At 42.0% G+C, this 23,475-nt stretch overlaps 1 protein-coding gene across 12 annotated transcripts in view; it reads right to left on the minus strand.

Annotated features, from left to right (window-relative positions):
- The window catches only part of MED12L (mediator complex subunit 12L), a 330,165-nt gene that overhangs the window by 285,120 nt on the left and 21,570 nt on the right, over nt 1–23,475 (minus strand). For 11 of the 12 annotated variants that reach the window (XM_039487294.1, XM_039487298.1, XM_039487297.1 and 8 more), the window contains one exon: nt 13,315–13,927. In XM_039487294.1, coding sequence (XP_039343228.1) covers nt 13,315–13,413 — 99 coding nt within the window. In that variant the 5' untranslated portion in view covers nt 13,414–13,927. The remainder of the gene's footprint in view (nt 1–13,314; nt 13,928–23,475) is intronic. The other variant, XM_039487289.1, reaches the window with a different exon arrangement.

The following is a 23,475-nucleotide window of genomic DNA, read 5'->3' on the forward strand; positions in this document are numbered from 1 at the left end:
ATTAATCGCGATTAAATGTGCGATTAAAAAAATTAATCGTGATTAATAGCACTGTTAAGCGATAATAGAATACCATTTAAATATTTTTGGATGTTTTCTACATTTTCAAATATACTGATTTCAATTACAACACAGAATACAAAATGTACAGTGCTCACTTTATATTTATTTTTTCTTACAAATATTTGTGCTGTAAAACAAAAACTGCATTTTTCAATTCACCTCATGCACTGTAATGCAATGTCTTTATCATGAAAGTTGAACTTACAAATGTAGAATTACATACAAAAAATAACTGCATTCAAAAATTAAGCACTGTAAAACTTTAGAGCCTACAAGTCCCCTCAGTCCTACTCCTTGTTCAGCCAGTCAAACAAGTTTGTTTACATTTGCAGGAGATAATGCTGCCCGCTTCTTGTTTACAATGTCACCAGAAAGTGAGAACAGACGTTCACATGGCAGTGTTGTAGCAAGATATTTACATGCCAGATGCGCTGAAGATTCATATGTCCCTTCATGCTTCAACCACCATTCCAGAAGACATTCATCCATGACGCCAGGTGCTGCTCGATAATGATCCAAAGCAGTGCAGAGCAACACACGTTCACTTATATCATCTAAGTCAGATGCCACCAGCAGAAGATTGATTTTCTTTTTGGTGGTTTGGGTTCTGTAGTTTCTGAATCACAGTGTTGCTCTTTTAAGACTTCTGAAAGCATGCTCCACACCTCGTCCATCTCAGACTTTGAACGGCTCTTCAGATTCTTAAACTTTGGGTCGAGAAATATCACATTGGTACCTTCTTTGTGTTTTGTCAAATCTGCTGTGAAAGTGTTCTTAAAATGATCATGTGCGGGGTCATCATCCGAGACTGCTATGACATGAAATGTATGGCGGAATGCGGGTAAAACAGAACAGGAAACATACAATTCTCCCACAAGGAGTTCAGTCACAAATTTAATTAACACATTTTTTTAATTGAGCATAATCAGCATGGAAGTATGTCCTCTGGAATGAAGCATGAAGGGGTATACGAATGTTTAACATATCTGGCACGTAAATACCTTGCAATGCCAGCTACAAAAGTGCCATGCAAATGCCTGTTCTCATCTTCCGGTGACATTATAAATAAGAAGCCGGCAGCATTATCTCTCCTAAATGTAAACAAACTTGTTTGTCTTAGTGATTGGCTGAATAAGAAGTAGGACTGAGTGGACTTGTAGGTTCTAAAGTTTTACATCGTTTTGTTTTTGACTGCAGTTATGTAACCAAAAAAACCTACATTTGAAAGTTGCACTTTCACGATAAAGAGATTGCATTATGGTACTTGTATGAGGTGAACTGAAAAATATTATGACTTTTGTTTATCATTTTTACATTGCAAATATCTGTAATAAAGTGATCACTGTACACTTTGTATTCTGTGTTGTAATTGAAATCAATATATTTGAAAATGTAGAAAAGCATCCAAAAACATTTTAAAATTTTCAATTGGTATTTTATTGTTTAACAGTGTAATTAAAATTGTTGTTAATTGCAATTAATATTTTTAATCATGATTAATTTTTTGAGTTAATCGTGTGAGTTACCTATGATTAATCAACAGCCCTAAGAGAGGTGATTAAGAAAAAGCAGAAAGCCTACAAAGAATGGAAGATGGGAGTGATCAGTAAGGAAAGCTACCTTATTGAAGTCGGAACATGTAGGGATAAAGTTAGAAAAGCCAAAAGCCATGTAGAGTTGGACCTTGCAAAGGAAATTAAAACCAATAGTAAGAGGTTCTATAGCCATATAAATAATAAGAAAACAAAGAAAGAAGAAGTGGGACTGCTAAATACTGAGGATGGAGTGGAGGTTAAGGATAATCTAGGCATGGCCCAATATCTAAACAAATACTTTGCCTCAGTCTTTAATGAGGAGCTTAGGGATAAGGGTAGGATGACAAATAGGAATGAGGATATGGAGGTAGATATTACCACATCCAAGGCAAAAAACAAAACTCTAACAGCTTACTGGGACGAAATCAGGGGGCCCAGATAATCTTCATCCAAGAATATTAAACGAACTGGCACATGAAATTGCAAGCCCATTAGCAAGAATTTTTAATGAATCTGTAAACTCAGGGGTTATACCGTATGACTGGAGAATTGCTAACATAGTTCCTATATTTAAGAAAGGGAAAACACATGATCCGGGCAACTACCAAGCCTGTCAGTGGTATGCAAGGTCTTGGAAAAAATTTTGAAGGAAAAAGTAGTCAAGGACATTGAGGTCAATGGTAATTGGGACAAAAGACAACATGGTTTTACAAAAGGTATATCGTGCCAAACCAACCTGATCTCCTTCTTCTAGAAGGTAACAGATTTTTTAGATAAAGGAAATGCAGTGGAGCTAATTTACCTCAATTTCAGTAAGGCATTTGATACGGATCCACATGGGGAATTATTAGCTAAATTGGAAAAGATGGGGATCAATATGAAAATTGAAAGGTTGATAAGGAACTGGTTAAAGGGGAGACTACAACGGGTCGTACTGGAAGGTGAATTGTCAGGTTGGAGGGAGGTTACTAGTGGAGTTCCTCAGGGATCGGTTTTGAGACCAATCTTTTTATTACTGACCTTGGCACAAAAAGTGGGAGTGTGCTAATAAAGTCTGCGGATGACACAAAGCTGGGAGGTATTGCCAATACAGAGAAGGACCAGGATATCATACAGGAAGATCTGGATGACCTTGTAAACTGGAGTAATAGTAAAAGGATGAAATTTAATAGTGAAATTTAGGGATTAATAACAAGAATTTTGGTTATAAATTGGGGACATATCAGTTGGAAGTAACAGAGGAGGAGAAGGACCTCGAAGTATTGGTTGATCACAGGATGACTATGAGTCGCCAATATGATATGGCTGTGAAAAAAGCTAAAGCGGTCTTGGGATGCATCAGGCGAGGTATTTCCAGGAGAGATAACGAGATCTTAGTACCGTTATACAAGGCACTGGTGAGACCTCACCTGGAATACTGTGTGCAGTTCTGGTCTCCCATGTTTAAGGAGGATGAATTCAAACTGGAACAGGCACAGAGAAGGGCTACTAGGATGATGCAAGGAATGGAAAACCTGTCATATGAAAGAAGACTCAAAGAGCTTGGCTTGTTTAGCCTAACCAAAAGAAGGCTGAAGGGAGATATGATTGCTCTCTATAAATATATCAGAGGGATAAATACCAGGGAGGGAGAGGAATTATTTAAGCTCAGTACCAATGTGGACACAAGAACAAATGGATATAAACTGGCCATCAGGAAGTTTAGACCTGAAATTAGACGAAAGTTTCTAACCGTCAGAGGAGTGAAGTTCTGGAACAGCCTTCCAAGGGGAGTAGAGGGGGCAAAAGACATATCTGGCTTCAAGACTAAGCTTGATAAGTTTATGGAGGGGATGGTATAATAATGGGATAGCCTAATTTTCGCAATTAATTCATCTTTGGCTACTAGCGGTAAATATGCCCAATGGCTGGTGATGGGATGTTAGATGGGGTGGGTGTCTGGCTGGTGAGTCTTACCTACATGCTCAGGGTTTACCTGATCGCCATATTTGGGGTCAGGAAGGAATTTTCTTCCAGCACAGATTGGCAGAAGCCTTGGGGGGGGTTTCACCTTCCTCTGCAGCATGGGGCACTGGTCACTTGCTGGAGGATTCTCTGCATCTTAAAGTCTTTAAACCATGATTTGAGGACTTCAGTGGTTCAGATACAGGTTTGATACAGGAGTGGGTGGGTGAGATTCTGTGGCCTCTGTTGTGCAGGTCAGACTAGATGATCATAATTGTCCCTTCTGACCTTAAAGTCTATGATTCAGGCCTCTACCAGTCCAAACCTTGCCTAGCCAGTAAGAATCAGTGAGCTCCAATTCCTGAGTACCTCAGATATATCTTTCTCTGCAGTGGTTTGCCCCTCTTACGGTAGCACCCACAAAACCTTACTGCTCCTTTAAAGAGATAGTACAAAGTAGTTTATTAATGTAACTGGGGTTAAACCCTCCACTTCAATTACAGGATTTTGAGTTGATTTATGGTAAAAGTAAAGCAAGTTTATTAACAAAAGGACATAGTTTTAAGTGACACTAAGTATAAGGAATAAGGATAGAAATTGTTACAAACAAACTAAAAATACACTTCTATGATTAAATATCAACAAAACTAGAGTCTTCTGTTCAAAGAAGTTTTTCTCACCATGGTCATTCTTCTAGCATAGCTGGCCCGGTCTTTAGCCAGGACCCAACACACAGAGCTCAAAGCACTTGATTTCTTTGATTCCATGGGTGAAAGATAAAATAAGTGTTCTCTCCCCCATCTTTTTATCGGCCAGTAAACCTTTGAAATATTTTTTTTGAAAAGTATGGCCAGACAAAACTTCTCTCCCCTGCTGAGGTGTAGACACCATGCTGTCTTCTCCCCTGCTTGTTAGCTTTATTTACCTTATAAGTACCTTCATTGTCTCTGCCCGACAACCAGGCAGGTCAGACAAGCAAATACATATTCCTTTTTCTAGGGCAGGCTGGGTTTATGCATTGCTTGCCAAACACATTTTAGCAGAATTCCAGCACAGATTTACAACCCTTTGTACAAGCCCCATGTATACAGCATGCAATGATTTTCAGGACCAGCATGTTACTAGTTTGTACATGATACCTTCCATGACAACAGCATATGAGGTGCATTGAGCTGGTCAGGCCAGTTGAGTTTTACTGTTATGTACCAGGGACCCCCTTGCCAACTGGCATTGGGGTGCTCCTAGGGTCACAATTAGTACATGACAGGCCTACTTCAATTAGTGTTTTTGAATCCAGAGAGAGAACACGTGTATGAATCAAATACACCATAAATAATTATGTTCAAACAATGTTAAAGAATCACTAACGGGTACTTCAGACTATACCGTTGTGTATGAATTTGTTTTTAATTCGTTGCAAAAGTGTCTCTTCAAATTTCAGCATTCTCCAGTAATGTTTATCACTCAGTCGCTGCATCAAGTGAAGGAGAATCAGAAAGTAAATGACTAGAAAATTACAGGGAAAAATAAAATGGGAACTGCCCAGTGTATTTTGACATCCAAGCTAAATGAAGCATATGAAGTAAACAGACAGCAGAACCAGTGAATGGTAAATTAGATTTAAAATTATTTCAGTTTAATAGTGTTATTAAAAACAAGGGATTTTTTAAAACGTAATTTTTTAACCTAAGAGAATCCTTCAGAGGACTAATTTAAAACGGACCAACTTAAACCAACAAAAGAAAGGAAATGCAAAATAATGTTTTTTACTCATTCTTGTGTGTCTAGAAGATATCGCATCATATATAGTATTCACATTCAGCCACTGTTGTGTGGCTGTCTGCAATCTAAGTACAACAGGCGTAAAAGGACACTAATGAACTGGCTCATGTATGTAGGACACTTCCCTCAACTGGGCAGAATCAGAATTACTTAATTGTGTCTCATAGGTCCTATATGTAGAGGCCTGCAAATCCACAGACCATTTTTGCAGATTGAAGATCAGATGCAGATACAAATTTTGTATCTAGAGCCCTACAGATATCTGCTTAACATCCACGGATGCAGCTATCCAGACCATTTTTGTGGATCACAGATCAGATGTGGATACAAATTTGTATCTGCGCAGTGCTCTATCTATATGCCTAAGACATAAGGAAGTTTCTCTTAAGCTGAAGTGGTAGTAAGTAGCCTGTGTTTCTAGAAGAGGAAAATTGAGTTTCTGTCCTCACCCTTGCTGTGAAGGCTGAAATGCATAATCCAACACTAACGGGCACTTTATTTTGCCACTATTTACAGTACAGCTACAATAAATACTTACCATATTAAACTCTGGATTCCCTTCCTTATGTGAATTATCAAGTCTGGTGGTATTTTAAATTTTAAGCATTTTACATTTCCACCTTTTTTCTTTAGTACAATATTATAAGACAGACAATGCATTATTCGCAGTCCATAATGCATTGCTTCAATGATGCTTTGAGTGGCACAGAGCAACACAAAGCCTCAAGACACTTCAACACCTCCTCAAAGCGCTGTTGCATGAGATTTGACATAGTACCTTGCTACAGCTTGAACTTTGTCAATTTACAGCATAGAGATGTTGAGGGGAGTTCTCCTCCTCTCTGGCTCCCACCTGTTGGTTTTCCCCATAGGAGACAGTGACCTGAGCCACTGTATCATGAAAATCCTGACTGATCCTTAACTATAAACATATACGAAATGTATCACTAAAGTGCAAAATACATTTGTTATATGTTCTAGGAATATGCACATTCAATTTTGTAATAAAACTGTCCATTAGATTGGCTTTATTTCCATTTGCAGAAGTTTCTGTTTGTGTGTGTGTGTACGCGCAAATGCATGACTGGTTAATTCAACATACCATCTTGAAACACTCCTAACACAATTTCCATTTGATTGATGGGATTTCAAACAGAGGTGTGGTCATCTTCCAACACCTATGAAGGAATTAGTGCTATTTGTTGGACTTAGGAGATACAGCATGTTAGCACTGTCTGCTGTGTTAAACATGTTATTTCACTGATGACACCAAACAAAGCAACTACAAGGGGTTAGAAATGAGTTATTATGAAGCTGTGATTTATAGTGGTTATGAAATGGGACTGTATGCCAGGAACTCATGTGTTCAAATCACATTGACTCCCTAGTGACCTTGTATAAAGCATTTAGGGCTGATTCTGCCCAGGGCTGTAAAATGCAACTCAACACGGGCTAGTATAGCCAGTGCCAGACCCTCATCCTCTCTGTAAAACTGGAACACTTAACTACCTACCACACACAGTTGCTATGAGGATTAGTTAACATTTGTAAACCTCTTTGAAGAGATAAAGCATAAATCTAGATAAAGTAGGTGTGTGTGTGTGAGAGAGACACACACACACACGCTGTTTGAGACGTACAAGGATGAATTTCAGTACACATCAAATTTGAGAGTTCTGTATCAGAAAGACAACAGCTCCTCGATCATGAGAATTAGGATTACAGCATACTATTAAGAGCCTGACCCAAAGACCACAGACGTCAATGGGAGTCTTTCCACTCACTTCAACTAGCATCTGCCTCATGTATCTGGGTTTTTTCCTATAAACTATACCAGCACAAATACTCACGTATAAACTGCATATCTAAAGGAAGGTTCAGGTCAGAGTACACATTTAGATTGTCTTTCAAACCTTCACATACCAACCTTTATTTTAAAATAGGTAATATGAGGCTCCCTGCCCCCTGAAAAATACTAGGTGTGATCAGACAATACTTTGAGCTGTCAATATTTTTATTATTATTATTATTATTAAATCACATTTTGAGCCATACAACTGCAAAACCATTTGTGAGCTGAGGAAGAGTTTTGTTATTATTTCAGGTATTTTCTCTCTCTCTCTCATATATAAAATTTGAATAGCAACTCATTTCTGTTATTTGCTAACAAATTTGTCATGGACGAAGACCAGTACACTTAAGTTAAACCTAGATTGCATTTTCAGACTTACTGGATTACTATTAAACATTTTAGAAATGCTCTATATAAAAAATCAACAGTATACAAGCAATTATGATCAGCTTCTGTGTTTATGTGTTTATTTTTCCAGTCTAAGAATGAAAACAAAATTGAGATAATAAAAATTACAAAATGAAATACAAAAATGTGGAATTAAATCCAGAGTATGTACCAATAAGGACAGGTGAATGAGTCAGAGCTGCACATGTTCAGCTACATTTGTAATGCTATCTTTATATTCTCTGTAGGCATTTGTAAGGTAACAGACATTACTGAAAAAGCAGATGTCTTAGCTGATAAGCATGTATAATGTCTCATTAATTTCAGCTCTGGCCTAAACTCTCACAAAAACGTATTTTTTTTTCAGCCAGCAGCAGTGAGAGAGAGGGGGATTGGATTTTGGGATCTTAGGGTTAAAGCACTAGTTCAGGTACCCAAACCCTTCTTTAGTAAGACCATGGACAGTTCTCTGAAAACATCCACTTAATGTGCAGCGGCAGTCCAAAAAAGCGAACAGAACGTTGGGAATCATTAAGAAAGGAATAGATAAGAAGACAGAAAATATCATATTGCCGCTATATAAACCCATGGTACGCCCACATCTTGAATACTGCGTGCAGATGTGGTCGCCCCACCTAAAAAAAAAACAAAAAAAAAACAAGAAAAGATGTATTGGAATTGGAAAAGGTTCATAAAAGAGCAAGAAAAATTATGGAAAATGTTCCATACCCCTAATATGAGGAGAGATTAAAAGGACTGGGGCTTGTCAGATTGGAAAAGACGACGACTAAGTAGGGGGATATGATAGAGGTCTATAAAATCAAGACTGGTGTGGAAAAAGTAAATATGAGAAGGAGTAAATAACACTTCCTTAACACAAGAACTAAGGGTCACCAACTGAAATTAATAGGCAGCAGGTTTAAAACAAACAAAAGCAAGTATTTCTTCACACAATGCACAGTCACTCTCCGGAACTTTTTGCCAGAGGATGTTGTGAAGGCCAAAACTATAATAAATATCAAGGGGTGGCTGAGTTAGTCTGTGTCCACAAAAACAAGGAGTCTGGTTGCACCTTAAAGTCTAACAGATTTATTTAGGCATAAGCTTTCATGGGTAAAAAACCCACTTTTTCAGATGCAAACTATAACAGGGTTCAAAAAAGAACTAGATAAATTCATGGAAGATAGATCCGTCAATGGCTATTAGCCATGATGGGCAGGAATGGGGTCCCTAGCCTCTGTTTGCCAGAAGCTGGGAATGGGCAAAAGGGGGTGGATCACTTGATGATTACCTGTTCTGTTCATTCCCTCTGGAGCACCTGACATTGGCCACTGCTGGAAGACAGGATATTGAGCTAGATGGACCTTTGGTCTGACCCAGTTTGGCCATTCTTATGTTCATGTCTACACTGCGATTTTAGCCACTGATGCAGCTGCCCTGGCACAAACCCCCAGCATATACATGGTTTATAGTTATAAATCAGCTGCACTACTATGAGATCAAGAAATAACTCCTTAAAACAGATGAGAAAGCACACAGATAACATATACTAGTTACATCTTATGAACAATGCGATACATTGCAAGTGGGTGGGGGAGGAAGCTAGGGAGGATTAGTCTTAATGTTAATATGGCAATTAATGCTTTCTAGGGTAACTTCAGAATGGTGCTTCCATTACTTCGGAAAGGGAAAAACACTGAGCTTTAAAGCCTAAGGTGTATCAGAGGCTGTGAAGATTACACACTGAACATATTAAATGGATTCTCAGAGCATGAGAGAAAGCAGCGATTTACATGTACTTTCAAAGGGACTAAGAAGAATATGCATGTGCTGAACCTGCATAAGGGAATCGTGTTAGGAGACATTTCCCTGTTATGCTGGATGAAACAATTCAGTATCTGAAATGAAATAAAGTCAAATTTTGGTTATGGATGTAATGGGAGGCATTTTAAACCTAGGAGAACTGAAGTTTGGAAAGAGTCATGCTGTATGCTCCTAGTTTGGAAAGAACAACAGAAACCCTTTCCTTACTGGGGGCACTTCTTAAATACAACAGTGATGTGCATGACACTAAATTGTTATACTTTGAATTTGATTCTGTAAATCATTTTGAGATTTAATAGTCTCTTTCATACAAGTTATAAGGAACAAATTCTATAACGCTTTTTAAGTCAATGAGACTACTCATATAAGTAAAACAGGCAGGACCTGGCCCTAATGTTGCATTGTATTATTTAGTTTAAGTGTTATGCCTTAGATATGTGTTAGGCAGCATTTAATGTTAGCTGAGTTTATTTTAAAAGGACATAGTCAACTTGAAATCTAATAAGCATTTTAAAAAAGAAAAAAAAGTTGGTTTAGGTACTACACACTTGCCCCGAGTTGCCCTGCAATCACATTTTCCTTGTTTTTTTTCCCCAACGTTTTTCTCTCCTATATTATGTGAAAAATGCAGTCATTCAACAGAGGAAGCTTGACTACACAGTGAAACTTTCTAAGTGCCAAGTATTGTCCAAAGTAATACACTAAAAATAATTCTTTAAATCTTTCTTTTATAGCAATTTTAGGTAAAAAAAAACCATTCAGATAGAAGTGTGATTTTTAAGTTGAAGGTGTGCCTTCAACCACCCTTTTGTATCTGTAAGTAATTACTAACTCCAAAGAGACCGACCAATTGTAAAAGAAACATAGAACACCAGGTCTTAAAGCTTACAATACCTCATATTTGCATCCATTTGCTGTAAAACCAGATTTGAGATATAGAGCTTGAGAATCCAACATATGAGGTGTTGCCTGTTCTCGATGGAGTGTGAATTTGGGAAAGGATGAAATGATGGTTTCTGACACCAAACTAATCAAAAATATCTACTCTAGCTTGCTCCTAACTTTTCTCCAATCAATCATTTTAAAACTTATTACCACCTTCCAAAAATGATGACTATGCTTTAACAACAGAGACGGAGTGACGCTGGTAGTGTTATTTCATACTGTGTATGCCCAGTGTAAAACAAATAGCAATGCAACATGTGAACATAAAGTGAGCAAATCTTCCCCTTAAGTCATGTTTCAATCAATTATCTCATGGCAAATAATAAGCCAATTGCAGTTATTTTCTACTTACTAATACACCCAGGCAGTGTGTTCTAAATATTAACCAGCTGGACACTTGCTGCTATCACTCTTATTGTAACCAACTGCATACATATAAAGTGTATCTGCAAGAATCAGTCCACTTCCTAACTAAAAATATACAGCATTCCTGAGCTAAAAATTGATCTGTGTATGTAGTCACAGCTTAGTCCAAATACAGTTCTGTAAGTTTGGTCAAGATCACTTGTAAAAATACATGATGTGTCACAAAATTATTCAAATAATGGTAACCTGCAATTTTATTTATAAATATGACAACAGGGGTAGTATGTGGGATGGGGGGGGGGCAGGAAGAAGCAAGAGTTCAGAGAATCCACAGGGGCTCAGAGGATTGGTAATGGGATAGAAAATGGAGATTTTATCTGAATCACTAGTCCAAATCCATCTGAAGTCAGCAGTCACCAGAAGTAGATATCACCTGATAACTGTTTGGTGACCTATATGAATCAGTTGGTGGTTTAAGTCTAATTCATAGCAGATGTGTCCATGTTCGCAAATCACTGTCAAAATTAGCATTCACTGGCTTTTTTGCTGGTGTCTCAGCAAAAAAAAAACAAAGACTGAATGGGCCATGATAACCAGGTAATCTGGAGAATCTTGCATAGCTGCTGCCCATGCTATACTTGCTCCATAGATAACTAGAGAGCTTCATTCTCCAGGACTCAGGCTGGGAACTTTCATAAATGCTGAACTCACCAAGAAAAGTGGAAAGTTGGAAGTGTACATACTGGGAACGGTACATACAGATACCAAGGAGAGGAATAGCAGAGAATGGAAGTACGTGACCATACTACACAAGGGGCTATGAGCCTGACCCAAAGCCCAACAAAGTCAATGGAAAAAAAGTGAGACGCTCACGGATTTCAATGAGCTTTGGATCAAACCCCAGGACTTTAGAGACAGCCAGAGGCATAATCAGTTTGAAGTAGGAGCTTTGAACGTAAAAGAAATATAAAGGTGAAATGGGGAAATCTCCTTGGCAAAAGGAAAAAAATGTACAGGGACCAGATATACTGCCAGAGAGTGTAACTGATTGTCAGATTTTACAGAGAAGCACCAACTAGAACATGTTGCCAGTCCTGAATTACTCTCCCAAGTCCTAAATAAAGGAATTAACCATAATTCTAGATATGTTTTTGTTATATTACCAAAAACAAAGAGCAGCATAAAGATTACGATCAAATGTTTGGATAATATTTGAGAGCAGCAAGTATGGTTCCTCCTTCCACTCTTCCCTTTGAACAAGTTTTAAAAATACATTTTCAAGTTTCTGAACTCCTTGGGCTTACATCTTACTGAAGATCACTCAGAGCCCACTTCTTAAGATTTAAGAAAATACGTTTCTAGTAATTAATAAATTCTCACTTGAGATGGCCATGCAACCAGCTGCCCTTTGAAATTAGAATCATTATCCCTACTTCCACAGTCTCAGATCTCTATCAGGTTAACCTGCAAGTCAACACATCAGCAAGCACTGCCTAAGAGTTACTTGTTATTTTGGGATTTGTAATTTTACAATTTAGATTAACAATTAGAGGGCAGATTTTTTAAAAATGCACTTTTAGAAAGAAAAATACCAAATCTTTGTAACAGAACACTTACATCCAGAAGGTTTTACCTCAACAAATTCGGGGACCCAACTCATTTCAATTATATTTGCTGATTAATACAAAATTGTTTTCCCCTCCCTCAATTATATTCAAAATATCTATGAGGGCAATGACTACCATTTGGCTGAGGTCACAGTAAGAAAAGGAAAGTCACTCAGGCAAAATGGTTTACAGGTGACTACAGCTTTAACCTGTACAAAACACTACAGATAGGAAGCAGGTGAGTTAAAAAATAAACAAGTCCCATGACAAATTATAGCAGAGTGATTATTTTAACAAGCGATTATTTTTAAATCATTGCTTGTTAATTGCAGTGGATCCTACCTACAGACTGCCATGGTTACTGCACTATGCCTGCTAGTGGCACCCAGAGTGCTGAAGCAAGGTACCTAGAAGTCAAGCAAACAGCTTTTGTTCCAGCAGATGTTACTGGCCATTGACCAACATCCAAATAACTTGCCTAGTGCACTACAGCATCCATAGCCATAGACAAGCCTGGCTGTCTGTAAGGACTGTCCATCTCCTCTGGGTCAGAATTTCCTGCCCCAGAAGGCGGGAGGGAAGGGACATCAGTTTCCCCAGAGTTGCCAGCGGAGGGGGGTCTCCTGTTCACACAGGTCCAGAGAGCTGTCACGCCTGCCCAGCCCCAGCCTTGCCGCAGAAAATGCAAGTCAGTGGGGGGTGCCTTGCCTTGCCTTGCCAGCCGACATTTTTCAAAAGTTTAAAAGGATTCACTAGGGAGGGGAGGGGAATGGGGCGGCAGCAGCCGGGGCTGCCTCAGGCCCAGGCTGGGCGCAGCCCCCCAGTGAAGGCATCACCGCTGCGGTTCAGCGCTCCCCTCAGACCAGCAGCAGCTCCGCTCCGGCAGGCTCCTTTCCCACCCCCCGACCCCTGCCCCCATCGCCCCTTCAGGTGGCCGCCGGGCAAACTTCTGCCCCTCGCCAGCTCCGCGGAGCCCACGCCCGGCGCAGCCGAAGGCTCGGGCTCTCACCTCCTTCTGCTTGGGGTCCTGGGGGTAGACGTCGGGCGGCCCCAGCCGGGGGCGTTTGAGCGGTCTCTGCTCATAGCTGAGAAGCCCGAAGGCGGCCATGATCTCTCATGGTAGCCGGCAAAATGAATGAGAGTTGGAGACGGAGCAGGCTCTGAGCACCAGGGAGCAGCACTTTGCAGACAGGCTCCCTCTCTCCGTCTGGCTCTGTCTCTCCTGCAGCGGAGAGCGAGGCAGGCTGGCGGCTGCGGCTGCCTCCTGACAGACACCCACCAGCATCGCCCCCAGGCCAGTGCCGAACAAGTGCCCCACAGCTGGGGCTCCGGCAGGGCAGGGCGGTGCACGCCCTGGGACAGCAGCACTGCCAGCTGGAGCGGGTTTGGGGGGTGGGGTATTTTCCCCCTCCCCAGCCCTGGCAGGGCTCTCTCTCACTCCAGGGTAATTTCACTGAGGGGATTTCAAACCGGGCTGGCTATTTCTTTCGCAACTATATCACTTTAAGACCCGGCCAAGTCACTCATCAGGCGGGAGATGCCTTCCAATTGCAGCCAGAACGAGGGCTTGATGGTAGATGCCTGAGTGCAACGCAGAGCAAAATCCTTCCTCCTGAGAGGGGCTCAAAAATAAACGGATTGAAAATTAATCTCCAAGTGAAAGACTTAATCTCCACATAACTGAGATGTGCTAGATCGGCTCATAGCAGGACATTGACTAATAACTTGGGTCATAACAAACCAAAACTTTTCTTTTTTAAGTAAAGTGTTGTGTGGCTATTTCTGACATTAAATGTTTAAACAGCTAAAGTGTTTTCCCCCTGCGATGCCCACAGCTTTGGGGGCTTGGGTGACTTCCATAAATGTTCTTACATAGAAGTGAGCACAGCTGAGGCCTGAAAGAGATCGAGGAGAGGGAGGCAGGTGGGAATCTGCAGGAATTTTGTCTGTGCCTGTTAAATGGCTGCTTCCAAATGAAACTGCGGTCCTTAAGTGCTTCCCCTTAGAAATAATGCCGAGGAGGTAGGATATGGGCTCTGCAAAATGCAGCAGGCTCTCACAGTGGTTTACAGCCTAGTTAACTGCTTTCTTAACTCCCGCGTGTTTGGTGGATGTATTATGGAGAAACACCCATAGCTATTGTGCAAAAAGACATATTATCTGCATAGTACTTCATTGTACCTTATTTTGAGAGATGCTATTCATTTAGCCCCAAACTTACCTATGTTCAACAAACTTGATGTTACTTCTCCTGACTCACTTTAACTGTAGAAAATAATTTAGTTCTGAAAGAATCCTAAAACTGAGAGTGTGGAAGGAGACAAGATGGGTGAGGTAATATCTTTTATTGGACCAACCCCTGTTCATGAGAGAGACAAGCTTTCAAGCGCCCACAAAGCTCTTCTTCAGGTCTGAGAAAGGTATGAGCATCACAGCTAAATGCGAGGTGGAACAGATTGTTTACCCCAAGTAGTTAGCACATTTTCTAAGGGGCCATTCAAGGTAGAGTGGTGGTTAACATGTCTGCAGTCACAGGACAAAAAGGGGATGAGTGGGCTACGGATTGTTGTAATAAACATAAATCCAGTGTTTCTGGTCAGTCCATGATTTTTAGTGTCCAACAGAGTAATGAATTTAAGCTCCCAGGCTCATCTTTTGAAAATTTTGTGCAGGTTTCCTTTGAGGATGAGGACTGATCAGTGGCAAAGCCAGGTTTTTAGCAGCAGGGGGAGTGAACACACAAAAAAAGGCACCACCCACCACAAAGAAGAAAAATAAGAAAAACCCTGACTGACCCAGAGCAGCTGAAGGACCCACCACCAAAGACCCAGAGCACCGCTGGGCGAGTAGAAGTGCCGCCGAAGACCTGGAGTGCTGCCGTGTGAGTAAAAGCACCACCGAAGACCTGGAGCACTGCCAAGTGAGTAAAAGCGCCGAAGACCCAGGTGAGTAAAAATTTAAAAAGCACCACTTTTCTGCTCAGTGGGAGCAGCCGCTCCCTCTGCTCCCACTCTAGCTGTGCTAGTGGGACTGATAGGTCAAATATAGAGTGATCGCTTTGTGAAAAGTGTTCACTTACAGGTGATAAGGTGATTCTATCTTTTATCATTTTGCATCTGTTGTGCTGGCTGGGTCTGACGCCACTTTGAGTTAGTGTGTCTTGCTCTGATGATGAAGTTGGAGAGGTTAGGTGGTGGTTTGAAGGCTAGAAGTGGGGGTTCAGGAAAGATTTCTTTCAGGATGGGGTCTGCATCAAGTATGGGTTGTAGTTGTTTGATGATAATGGTACCTTGAATGGACCCTTACAATATGTGTTAACTACTTATGCTAAATAAATAAGAAATAATCTGTTCCACCTTGCATTTAGCTGTGATGCTAGAAGTACCTTTCCCAGACCTGAAGAAGAGCTCTGTGTGGTTCGGTTGCTTGTCTCCCTCACCAACAGAAATTGGTCCAATAATAGATATTACCTCATCCACCGTGTCTCTCTAATATCCTGGGACTGACATAGCTACAACTACACTGCATACATTATAAAGGGAGTCATTTGCACCAAAGTAAGGAATCCCACAGCATTTTAAATTTCTGCATGGATGGTTTTTTGTATTCCCCATTCTGGATCTTTGTCCTATATCACATCCCACATTTGGACTTGGCAGGTTGCTACATTTGTTCCTCTGGCAGGTGTGTTGTTTGCAGTACTGAAGAGAGAGAGGCCACCAGCTATTATAGACCCTTCTTCTGATGAATATATTATGTGGATGGTGGAGAAAAGCCCACAGTTATTGGGCAGCAGGTGTACTCCCAACATGTCTCTTAAGTCAAGTGGTGGGGGGAGGGAAAGAATCTCCTCAGTTGTTGCACAGCAGGTCCCCTTCCCTTGTGGATGTCACATGACAACAGCACAGACTTACAGAGTAATTGTCTTCTAGAACATAGAACTCTATTGTAATAAGGAAAACAGTATTATCCCTAAAGCTAATCTTTCTCATTCTTCACTGTAGAACCTGACTCAGACCTTCAATCCCGCCACACACACACCTCTGTCAGCCTTCCCACCAAAGTTTTAAAGAAATAGCACACATCTCTTCACAATTCCCCCACCCCCTTTTTCTATGTAAGTTATCCTTAGCCAGAATTATTATTTAAGATCATAACTCCAGACAAGTCACTGGCTCCCTCGCTTGTTCAGATCTGGTCATCTTCTGGCCTTGAGCAAGATTTTGTCCAGTTGATTCACTGGGACTATCAAACCCCAAATGTGTACTCTCTTGTTCAATAGTTAAGATTCTTCTCAGCGGAATTATCTCCCTGCATTAAAACCACTGAGATTAGAATCATGTGGCAATTTAACTGCATGTGGAAACAACTGAAGATGCTCTGTTTCTTCTGCACTCAGTTTCTTGATCAGTCTCATCAAGGTAGCATCCTGGGCCACAGCTGGTGTAGTCAAGTATTTACATTCATCCAATTTTAATCAGGACCGAGTCTCCTGGTTTCAATCTGAGTAAGCTTGGGATTCCTTTCTGATGGCTAAAGAAGAAAACCCTTAATGCTCCCACCACACCACACACTTTCCCCTCCACAGACTGCCTCTTCCATTATCTAATGCTTGCTCCAATAGCTAGGTTACTCTAGACTAGTACAAAGATTATTCCCAACAGAAAGAGGCTTTCAGGGAGAGGCTCAGCTGGCAGACTCCTCTCTTTTACACTGAGTGCATCTGTTGATCTCAACTGTGGTACTAGGGCATGTGGAAAAGGCAGTTTCTCAGGTAGGCTGCTCCCAGGCCATTTAGGGTTTTAAAGGGTAAAAAAAATGCCACCTTAAACTCCATCAAGAAGTTAAATAAAAAAAAAATCAAGTGAAGATCCCAGCGTTCTGGCTTCAGGTGTTCACAGTAAAAAATGCTCTTTATCAAGTGGGCTGTCATTCTGCACTAGCCTCAGCTTGTGACTGGACATCGGGTATAGAGTGACATTGCAGTTGCCCAGTTGTCAAGTTGCAAAGGCATGAATCACTGTATGTGCTCTCACACACAAGATTCATGGTGTCAGTATGTATAATTCAGGTTTTTATTGCTATTTGTTAAATTCCCCAGGAAAAAGCTTGTAGTCCTTGCTAAGACAGCTGTAGCGAATGGGAGTTTTTTCTGAGTAGGGGCTGCAAGATTTAGGCCTAGAGTAATAGCAAACAAATGTAGCTTATTATATTAAATGCTATTATAATATTGCAATTACTATAATATTTTTCCCTGAGTTGCTGGTGACTCCACGGGTGTAGAGACTATCAGATAGGGCTAGACTATAACTTCACACTCTGGCCTGAGCAAATGTAAGGGAGACTGTTGTCCCCTTACTAACATTCAGTGGGGGTGTTTTGGTTGGCTAGCTCCCAGTACTAAAAGGGGAAGGGTTGATGGGAAATCAGGACCCTGAGACTGACAGTCCCCGGAAACAATGGGGAGAGGCCAATGCTCCAGGTCAGCCTGATTGACGGGGGCAGGGTAATCAGGGAGTCAGGAGGATCTCATCCTCTGCGTGAGCTGGAATGGCTTGGGTCAGACAGAATGGGGCTGAGCTAAGGGGAAAGCAGGGGGCCAGCTGAGCTGGGGAGCAGAGCTGTGCCAGATCCAGAGGGGCCAGAAAAGCAGCCCAGAGAGAGCAGATCCTGTGCTGGGAGCAGGGCTGCAGCCACAGAGCCAGAGACACAGCAGCAGCAGCATCAGTGTTGAGGCAGAGTGGAGCTGGAGCTACAACAGTGAAGCTGGGGCTGGAGCCAGGTGCATTGAGCAACTGGGGCCAGCCAAAAGGGGACTCCGGGTAAAGGGCCCAGCACAGAAAGATACCCCCAGCCAAGGATCCTTGCAGGCCAGACTGGGAGGAGGATCTTAACCCAATGGAGAGCTGATGCTGGGAAGAAGGGTCCCACCACCCAAAGCCCAGAGGTGTGTAGCCACCACCGCAGCAAGTAAAAGCGCATTATATCGAACTTGCTTTGATCCACTGGAGTCTGCAGCCCCACCCCTCCAGAGCACTGCTTTACCGCATTATATCCGAATTCGTGTTATATCGGGTCATGTTAAAGCGCGGTAGAGGTGTAGTATAGTAGAATCAGATTAATCTACATGTCTTGGTGGACACAGCAACAACAACAAATCCAATAAATCATCCTGATAATTAGACACTCATAAGAATACAATGTAGTAAGTTAAAAATATTTACCTCCGTCCATCCCAGGGGTGTTGTGAAGATCGATTGGCTAAGGATCATACTGTCCTTTGTAGATGTAAAGAACTATATTATATAAGTGTTAAGTGTTGTGTAAAGTGCTGGTACTGACATGATTTCAGTAAGACTCCTGGGTGCTCAGCTCCTCCCCGTACACAGTAAAATAAGTTATATTTAAGATGTATTTTTCACCCATAATAGACCAGGAAAGAAGTGTGAGGTGAACAAAAGACTGAAAACTATGTTGAACTAGATACTGTGACTGGGTCCAAACTCACTTCAAGGAAGGAAGCAGGAGTCAGAACCTCCCTTATGTCCCTACAGAGGGCAACTAGACCTTGGCTTTAAGAGCGTAAGAGTAAGTATTTTGCATTCCTCCTACTCCCTTCAGAGCAGGTGGGTACAGAGTGGGTATGGGATAGGTGGAACCTTGGCTGTAATCCCCTACAGTCTGGCCAGTGCAACACAGCTGAGATGGGGATGTTCTAATTTTATTGCTCCTACAGCCAACCAGCAAATTTTTGCCTGCCAGCTCAAGGAGCAAGCAGTGGAGGCATTGTGACTCCGACAGGTATTCCTAGGGCTACCCCTATGTAGTACAGTTTATAAACTACTCGTTGCTCCATGCTAGCAATCACCAAATCATACTTGTAAACTACTGTGAATAGTGTTAGAGAATCTGGTACTGCACCAAACATGTTACTTAAATGCACTAGTATGCCATTGTGGAGTTATCGCTGTGATTTGCTGCAGTCTTCTGTGTTTACTTTGCATAGCACCTTATTTAGATGGCTCTGTAAATCAGTACCAGTTGTTTATTAGGACTGAAATGCATTGTATTGAATCTGCTCCCTGGCCACCATCCCAATCAAGTGGATATATTGTTATTTATTAGTGTGCCAATGAAGTGTGTTTTACTGTACACCAGTGATTGGAAGTATGTGGATTGGGGACACATGGAAGTATTAGGACCTTCAAAATTGCCTCCAGGTTTGTATAATGGATCATAGTTGGTGCTATGCACAAAAGAATAAGACTTTAACTTCTAGACACCAAAATTCAAACCAACACATTCTATATGTGGAAATGATTTTGGTCTGGTTCTAGTTCCCTTTGTCCTCATTACAAAACTACTGCACAGTTTGGATCAATTCAGAACACGTGGCAGTTTCTGTTATAAAGATGGAAACAGCAGGAATAATGTAGATCAAAAGTGTAGGATGCTTATGCATTACCTACTTGTGCTCCACCTGACTCCAGCCAAGCCATTAGTCATTCACTATCATGAGCAATAAATTCATTTACAAATTTTGAAAACAAGAGACATCTGTAAGAAAACATTAATAATCACTAACAGGGTGTTTGCAGAAGTTAGTTAAAAATAAAAAGTAAGAGGAGCTCAGAAAAATCAAAAGATGATGAAGGTGGATAAATTACTATGGGCCAAATTCTGCCACCCTTCCTTATCGTGTAACTAATTTACTCCATGAATAACACAATTAAATCTGTGGGACTGCTCGTGTAGAAATGTACAACTCAACTTGAGGAAGGCTGGCACAATCTGACCTATTATTTTATGACTAGAGAGAACCCCAAACCAGGCTTTGAATTCCAGATAGGGATCCAGATTTCAAACAGCATTTCTGCAGTAGTGCACACTGACACGTCAGGTTAATATGGCCCCAAATGTGAAGGTTTGATTCTGATTTGGAATCCAAATTTTCCGAAATTTCAAAGATATTTACAAGCCACATCTGGATATAGATCATTATAGAAAGCAAAGAACTCAAATCCACATCTAAATTTAGATCTGTGCATTTGGTTGGGGCTCCTCTCTGTGGATAACACTGTGGTGATGTTGTGAGTCTGTTTAGTGTTTGTAAAAGGTTTGAGATCTTTGGATGGCATCGGATAGCATGTAATGTATTTCTATGAGATTGCCAGACAATTCTGAATTGTAAAAAAAGACACTAAATGTCACGATGCATGTGAAAAATATTAAGATATGTCTGACAGTCTCAGACAAAAATAATTATGATATTAATCTTAAAATATGAAAATGTGAAATATTTTAATCTTTCCAAAGATATGGATCTTAGCACTAATCTAGTTATTTTGCAAACCAATGGAATTTGTGAAAAGTTCTGAAGCATTCTTATCTGCTACTGGAGATGATGGGTAGAGATAACAAACACTGCTAACTAGATGAACATGCTCTTGATTCAAGGACAGAATCCAATAAACCTATCAAAGAGGGCTGTTCCTGAACTGAATGTTAACTTTTTCATGAGCTCAGACTTGTTGATCTTTGGCCTTTTGGTAAAGACTATAGCTTGAAGCATTATAAGTAATTTAGTAATAAGAAAATGGAAGAAGATTAAATTATTTAAACAGAAGGATGGATTTGCCAGTTAATAGATTTTTTAAAAAATGAGACCATGTGGGTCATTATTACCTTACCTGATACCATACTCTAATTCAGTATCAGCCTTTAAATTCTCCTTGGATAATTCATCACAAAGATTAAACTTTTAATTCTAGGATAAAAGAAGGGGGGGGACCAGACAAAGGCCTGGTCCACACTAGGACTTTAATTCAAATTTAGCAGCGTTAATTTGAATTAACCGTGCACCCGTCCACACCAGGAAGCCATTTAATTCGACCTAGAGGGCTCTTTAGTTCGAATTCGGTACTCCACCCCGACGAGGGGAGTAGCGCTAAATTCGACATGGCTATGTCGAATTAGGCTAGGTGTGGATGCAAATCGAACTTACTAGCTCCGGGAGCTATCCCACAGTGCACCACTCTGTTGACGCTCTGGACAGCAGTCCGAGCTCAGATGTTCTGATCAGCCATACAGGAAAAGCACTGGGAAAATTTGAATTCCTTTTCCTGTCTGGCCAGTTTGAATCTCATTTCCTGTGTGGACGTCGTGGCGAGCTCAGCAGCACTGGCAGCGATTCAGAGCTCTCCAGCAGAGGAGTCCATGCAATCTCAGAGTAGAAAGAGGGCCCCAGCATGGACTGACCAGGAAGTCTTGGATCTGATCGCTGTGTGGGGCGATGAGTCTGTGCTTTCGGAGCTGCGCTCCAAAAAACGGAATGCAAAGACCTACGAGAAGGTCTCCAAAGCCATGGCACTCAGAGGATACAGCCGGGATGCAACGCAGTGCCGCGTGAAAATCAAGGACCTGAGACAAGGCTACCAAAAAATCAAAGCGGCAAACGGACGCTCCGGAGCCCAGCCCCAGACATGCTGCTTCTATGAGGCACTGCATTCCATTCTCGGTGGGTCTGCCACCACTGCCCCACCAGTGACCGTGGACTCTGAGGATGGGATAGTGTCGAGGGGCAGTTTCTCGCCGATGTTCGCGGATGGGGAAGATGAGGAAGGGTTTGGGGAGGACGAGGCAGGCGACAGCGCTTACAATACTGCTTTCCCCGACAGCCAGGATCTCTTCATCACCCTCACAGAGATCCCCTACCAACCCTCCCCGGCCGTTAACCCGGACTCCGAATCAGGGGAAGGATCAGTCGGTAAGTGCTATAAACATTTATTTTTTAACAAAACAGGAATAAAAACTATATAAAAAGAAGGTCTATGCATATAGGGATCGAACAGTAATCCTCCTGGGACAGTTCTACGAAGCTCTCTGACAGGTACTCGAAAAGCCTCCGCAGGAGGTTCCTGGGGAGAGGTGCCTTGTTGGGTGCTCCGTGGAAGCACACTCTTCCGCGCCAGGCCATCAGGAGGTATAATGGGAGCATCACCTCGACCAGCATGGCAGCATAGGGCCCTGGTCTGTGCAGGGATTCACGCAGCATTCGCTCTCTGTTTCTCCTGGAGACCCGCCTCAGGGTGATCTCGCTCTGCGACTGCGGCATCTAATGAGGGGAATTACTTTAATGTTACTATTGTGAATGCTTGACTTTTCCTTTGCATAACAATGACCGTCGTTTAACAGCCACGTGTTGTAGGCTGCAGAGGAAAAGCATACAGGGATCTTTCCCGGGGACAGCCGCGAGGGGCTGGAACAGGGTCAGACTTTATGCTTTCCAGACTGCCTGCAGCAGGAGGGCCCTGCTATCTATTAACTGTTAAGCAGCCTAAAGTTTACGGCTTACCAGGCCTGGCTGCTACACGGATTCTGCTGTCCTGCCCCGCTTGTCCGATCTCCAGTGCAAGACCCCAGGCAGTGAAAGCGAATGCCGAAAATTCGAACTTGTCCTGAGAGCACATGAGATTAGGTGCCCTGTATGGTCTTGTTCACAGAAACTGAGTAGACTGTGTTCAGTGTTCGCAAACATGTATCTTTGCAAGGAAATCACTTCCTTTTTCCCATCACACAGCTGCGGCTCTTTCCCGAACTGCCCCGGCATCCCCCTCACAGAGGCTGGCGCAGATTAGGCGGCGAAAGAAAAAGACTCGGGACGAGACGTTCACTGAACTGATGGCCTGCTCCAGAGCCGAGGCGGCCCGGCAGAGCCAGTGGAGGGAGACCCTCTCTCAGCAGCAGCGCTCACACAGCGAACGGGAGGACAGGTGGCGGCAGGAAGACCAGCAGGCGACTCAAACGCTGCTTGGACTAATGAGGGAGCAAACGGACACACTCCGGCGCCTTGTGGATGTTCTGCAGGACCGCAGGCAGGAGCAGAGAGCCCCCCTGAACTGTATCTGCAACCGCCCTCCCCCGCCACAAAGTCCTGTCCCCCCCTCACCCAAAATCACAAGAAGGAGGGGCGCTAGGGGCCGTGAAAACTGTCACTCCACCCCAGCAGAGCGCTCATGTACCAAACAGCTCTCATTCCCTAAAGTATGAGAATTGCTTGCCTTCCTGGCTCACCTGATCCCAAATCCTAGTTTCATCCCCCAACTGTGTAGTTGAGTATTAAAAACAGTTTGCTGTTCATTACTGTTTCCGTCATGTTTCTTTGCAGAAG

This window comes from Mauremys reevesii, linkage group 9 (genome assembly GCF_016161935.1).
Source record: "Mauremys reevesii isolate NIE-2019 linkage group 9, ASM1616193v1, whole genome shotgun sequence".
NCBI lineage: Eukaryota > Metazoa > Chordata > Testudines > Geoemydidae > Mauremys > Mauremys reevesii.